Genomic DNA, 5,070 nt, shown 5'->3' on the forward strand with positions numbered 1-5,070 from the left:
TACCAATGAAGATAGTATTCCTCACTTATAAACTCATGATCTTCCATTAAATTAACCAACGTGGGACTCATTCCCAATAATCATCAACACTAATACTTAAAAACAACACACATATAATGCACGATCCAAAAATCATTTGGCTTTATACTTACCAAAATCCTATGAAGCAGTCGTGTTATGTCCTAAATCTCCTCAATGTAGTCTTACCTCTCAATTGACACATTGAATTTGTAACTTTCAACCGTCCATTTTGATTTCCTTTTCAAACGATATTTTTTTAGCACATTCGATAGCAAAGATGGGTGCATAACTCGAACGGTGTTGGACAAATAAGGAAGAAAGAAGAGTAAGAAGAAGCTAGTAGTGGCTACTTTCCCCGGGTTTCCTATTTTATTTTATTTTTCAATTTTATAAATTTACTACAGAGAAAGTTGGGTTCTGAACTTTTGGGTTGGGTAAAAAAAAATCTCCCACTCAACCCAACTCATACACGTTGAAACTAACCTTAACCTAAAATTAAAAAATGTACCATTAAAAAGGAAGGGAAAAAAATGAAGCTTATAAAAACTAATTATATTTATGAGCTAAAAAAAAAAGATTTTAAAAATATATTTGATAAAATGGTCAAACATGAGGTGTAATGATAGAAAAGAAATTGAAGGATGTCCATCCCCAGCTTGCACGCACCAGATCACACACACTGTTCCATATTTCTTTTGAGGATAAAAGAATACGAAATTTGCATGCGAGTAGTTCATGAATTGTAAAATAACACAAATTAAACCAAACATTTGTATTTTTCGTTATTTTCGTTATTTCGGAACAAGGACTCGGAGCCTGAAAATTCTCAGGGAAGGGCTTTCCGGCCAATTATAAATACCTTCCTTCTCCATTAACAATGCCCTCACCACCGCCAAACAATCTCCATTTTCCTCTCTCCTCTTTTTCCTTTTTCTTCATTTTCTCGCCGCTCAACGATGACGATTCTCATTCAGAACCCGGACTTCGGTAATTTTTTCTTTTTAATTTTATTTTTATCAGTGTAGATCTGAAATTGAATCCGCCGGCGAGTCGATTTTGCAGGAGTTGCGGCGGCGGAGGAGAAGCGGGTGAATGAAGAAGAAGACACGGAATTGGTCCTGGACGGAGGGTTTTTGGCTCCCTATGCTAATTCGTTCGGCAACGGCTTTAGGTCTGCTTTATTTATTATTATTTTTTTTTTCGCCCTTTTTATTTTGCTGTTAATAAATGAAAATGTTTTGGGTCATTTTTTTATTAATTTAATCCGTAAATTTCGGAGTTGTTTTTTTTAATAAATGTCAAAACTTAAAGTGTTTAAACATTAAATAATACCTAATCTACATATTTGGTACTTTTCATTTTTTTTTAAATTCATAAATTAACAATAAAATCATTAATGAATTTTTTTAACATAAGATTCAAAATTTAGAAAATTTGTTTAACACTTTAACAATAAAATCACTAATTTATTTATCTGAAAATTATGACATTTTAAAATTTAGTTTTTTTAATATAAAATTGATAATAATAGTTACATATTTGTTGTCTAATCTATACATGAATTAAATGTTGTATTTAATTTATATAAATTTCTTATTAAAGTTATTGGATATTGAATGCATAAAAAAAATGTGGAGATCCATTAAATCTAAGTTCAATATTGAGATTTTAAAATTGTTATTTAAAATCCACAATAATGTAAGAATTGAATTTAAATTACTTCAAATTTAGCATAGACAAGAAAATAATTTGAAATTAATGTTTAGGATTATTTTTAAAAATTTAAATGGAAAATTTACTATTTAGAAAGGGTATGGAATAATTAATTCTTAATAATCGTTAATTAGTTAATTTATAGTTAAATCCTTAATTAAATATATATTTTTAGTCCTAATTTACAAAACGCAGGGACTATGACGCGGAAACTGAAAGGCAAGAAGGGGTTGAGAATTTCTACAAACAGAATCACATGAATCAAACTTACGATTTCGTAAGCAATTTCCTTTGGTTAAATTCTGTTATTTTTCATTCCCGCGCCGCCGGCAATCGACGGCTGAAAATGGCGGAGGATTTTGTAGGTGAAGAAGATGAGAAAAGAGTACGGCCAGCTGAACAGGGTGGAGATGAGCATATGGGAATGCTGCGAGCTTCTCAATGACGTGGTTGATGAGAGCGATCCTGATTTGGATGAGCCTCAAATCGAACACTTGTTGCAGACCGCTGAAGCCATTAGAAAGGATTATCCTAATGAAGATTGGCTGCACTTGACTGCGCTTATACATGGTAGTAACGATTTTATTCTACTTGAAATCTGCTTGCTTAGGTTGTGAATTTCAAGGTTTGTTAATCTGCTTAAAATAAGAATGAACTGCATTGGGATGTTCTGATTCTGGTTGAGCCCTGAAATTTGTTCACTTCTAGAGGATCGAGAGAGACAAAACGAGCCTTGGTTTTGAGTGGAATCAAAGAGCACATTAGTAATTAATAATGTATTTCAGAATTTTGCTCCCTTTCATATCCTAAAAGTAATTATAGGTTGTTTTCTTCATATTGTAACAATATTTTGAAGTTGTTATGTGACGCTGCTATTGTTAAAAAGACTTGTTTAGGTGTATTTCAATTCATTTTTGTGTTTGTATTTCTAAAATGTTTTGGACTTTGGTTGAGTTCTTGAATTTTGAATGAAATTAAAATTTTGTTTTATATTAATTGATTGACATTGACTTGTGCGCATTTCAACCACTTGAGACTGCATCAATCATTTGACTACTTTTATTTCCTTATCTGTCTTTACATTTTAGACCTTGGAAAGGTGCTTCTTCTTCCAAGCTTTGGTGGTCTTCCTCAATGGGCTGTTGTGGGTAAGCATGATCTTCAATCTACCATCCAGACAATCACATGACTCTGTATGCTGGTCTTTCATTTTATAAAGTTTCTTTAGTAATTATTGTTCTCATGCTCTGGACCAACTTGCAGGAGACACCTACCCTTTGGGCTGTGCTTTTGATGAATCCATTGTCCACCACAAGGTCTTGATTTCTCTATAATTAAAATGCCGGACAACCTGTTCACTTTTCTTACAACCGTTAACCCTGCTCCCTTTAATTACAGTATTTCATGGACAGTCCTGATTACTATAACCCGGCGTATAACACTAAATACGGAGTTTACTCGCCAAATTGTGGACTCGACAATGTAATGATGTCTTGGGGGCATGATGACTATATGTACTTGGTAAACCTCCTGCCGAAGTATAGAGTATTGAATGTTGTCATTCTTAAACTTGGATGATAAAGTTTGTTATTACTTTGGACTTTCAGGTGGCAAAGGCGAATAATACTACTTTACCTTCTGCAGCACTTTTTGTTATCAGATACCACTCATTCTACTGTAAGTTTTTAAAAAAATTGTCCAAACAAGTTTGATTTACTGAAGAAACAAGTTTGTTTTACCAAACAATATTTGATTCTGCAGCATTACATAGATCAGATGCGTATAAGCACTTGATGAATGAGGAGGATGTTGAAAACCTGAAATGGCTGCGTATATTCAAGTAAGAAAATATTTTTCTTCACTGTCATTCTTAAGAGATTGAAACTGATATTTTAAGTTTCTGCACTAACCGAGGCCAATCTCGTTTTCTCTTTTCCCCCTTGAAGCAAATATGATCTTTACAGCAAGAGTAAAGTTCGGGTTAATGTCGACAAAGTGAAGCCCTACTATCTCTCTCTCATTGAGAAGGTAAGCACACTCGTAATAATGTAATCCATATTTTCCTTCTTTTCCAGTGCATTATCAGTTACTCAACAGGAAGAATTATATCTGGTTGCAGTACTTCCCTGCTAAGCTACAATGGTAAAACAAAACATGTGAGATTTGAGTGCAGTGAATGGTTGGTACATTGAGGTGAAATGGGGCCAGCAATAGCACGCCGCAGCAGGCAAGAGATTTGGAGCTGGGTGGTAAATAGGCTCAAACTTCCTTTCTCTCGTGGGAATCAGAGTTGTGTGTTAAATAATAGTTAAGCAGTAATAAAAATCGTTCTTTTCTAGCTTCTGTGCAAATATTGTACTAGGTTTTTACTCAATAAAACTGGTTTATTCCGGTGACTACTTGTCCACCTGAAATGAAAAGACTACAAAACTACCTGCATCTTGACAGGAAGAAATGTGTTCCTACCGGTAATAAGTGAAAGCAATATTATGGACTTTAAATAAAGACTAAACTTGTGGCCGAAATCCAAAATGCATATGGCTGATGATCAACTTGCGCAATAGATCTGTCTTAAATGATACTAATGAACAACAGTATGGATTGAACCTTTGTTTGCCTGGTGTGCTGCCAAGTTAAGCAGCTTGGATATAAAATTCTAAATATACACAAGAATCCTCCATGAGATTAAAAGAACACCGAGTCAAATAAAGGATTCAAGATTCAAAAATTCGTGGATTCTTAGACTAATCTCAACACAAGAACCCTCCACGAGATTGAATAACATCGAGTCAAATAAAGGGATTCAAGTTTCAGAAAACCAGATAGCACATAGTTTTATTCAACCAGCTTTCCAATTCAAAATACAGCAAATTAAATTTTTTGGTTGACATGATAATTAGATCATGACATTCATCTGTTATCTTGTATCTGCTTTTTGTGTCAAATGGAACTGGAAATTCTAATGGCACTATTTACACATTTGCTTTGTTTGATATGATTTCACCTCAGAATTGAAGGGTCCAAATGAAGGTAGACTGGGCGAGGCCTAAAGTAAACAACGTGTCAAGCCAATGCATAACTACATTTAGAACCTTCAAATTTGACATTAATCTCCTCCAACCCTTATTTTTGGGAAATGCTGGTAGCTTGTTTATTCTTATTGCAATATTGCTGATATTATCAGGAACAACTTCTTCCTTCTACCTTCCCTCCATTGGCTCAGCTCTTTTATTGGCTCTCTATTGGTCTAAAAAGTCTCACCTCATCGCAATTATACTCTAAACTCTCTTATATCCAGCTGGAGAAGTTTTTTTTTTTTTTTTTTTTTCCCTTTTT

The 5,070-nt window shown here is 33.9% G+C and overlaps 1 protein-coding gene across 2 annotated transcripts in view; it reads left to right on the forward strand.

Annotated features, from left to right (window-relative positions):
- The first annotated feature begins 729 nt into the window (after nucleotides 1-729).
- The window catches only part of LOC111479862 (inositol oxygenase 1-like), a 5,311-nt gene continuing 970 nt past the window's right edge, over nucleotides 730-5,070 (forward strand). Inside the window, exons 1-11 of one of the 2 annotated variants that reach the window (XR_002717713.1) lie at nucleotides 730-1,008; nucleotides 1,084-1,192; nucleotides 1,930-2,011; nucleotides 2,100-2,304; nucleotides 2,823-2,882; nucleotides 2,998-3,050; nucleotides 3,133-3,255; nucleotides 3,342-3,411; nucleotides 3,496-3,574; nucleotides 3,681-3,762; nucleotides 3,854-3,983. Coding sequence is in view for 1 of the 2 variants with exons in the window: in XM_023124716.1 (XP_022980484.1) it covers nucleotides 978-1,008; nucleotides 1,084-1,192; nucleotides 1,930-2,011; nucleotides 2,100-2,304; nucleotides 2,823-2,882; nucleotides 2,998-3,050; nucleotides 3,133-3,255; nucleotides 3,342-3,411; nucleotides 3,496-3,574; nucleotides 3,681-3,762; nucleotides 3,854-3,880 (921 nt within the window). In the remaining variant the exon portion in view is untranslated. Of the gene's footprint in view, nucleotides 1,009-1,083; nucleotides 1,193-1,929; nucleotides 2,012-2,099; nucleotides 2,305-2,822; nucleotides 2,883-2,997; nucleotides 3,051-3,132; nucleotides 3,256-3,341; nucleotides 3,412-3,495; nucleotides 3,575-3,680; nucleotides 3,763-3,853; nucleotides 4,132-5,070 lie in introns of those variants that run through there. The other variant, XM_023124716.1, reaches the window with a different exon arrangement.

This window comes from Cucurbita maxima, unplaced genomic scaffold (genome assembly GCF_002738345.1).
Source record: "Cucurbita maxima cultivar Rimu unplaced genomic scaffold, Cmax_1.0 Cma_Scf00005, whole genome shotgun sequence".
Classification (NCBI taxonomy): Eukaryota; Viridiplantae; Streptophyta; class Magnoliopsida; order Cucurbitales; family Cucurbitaceae; genus Cucurbita; species Cucurbita maxima.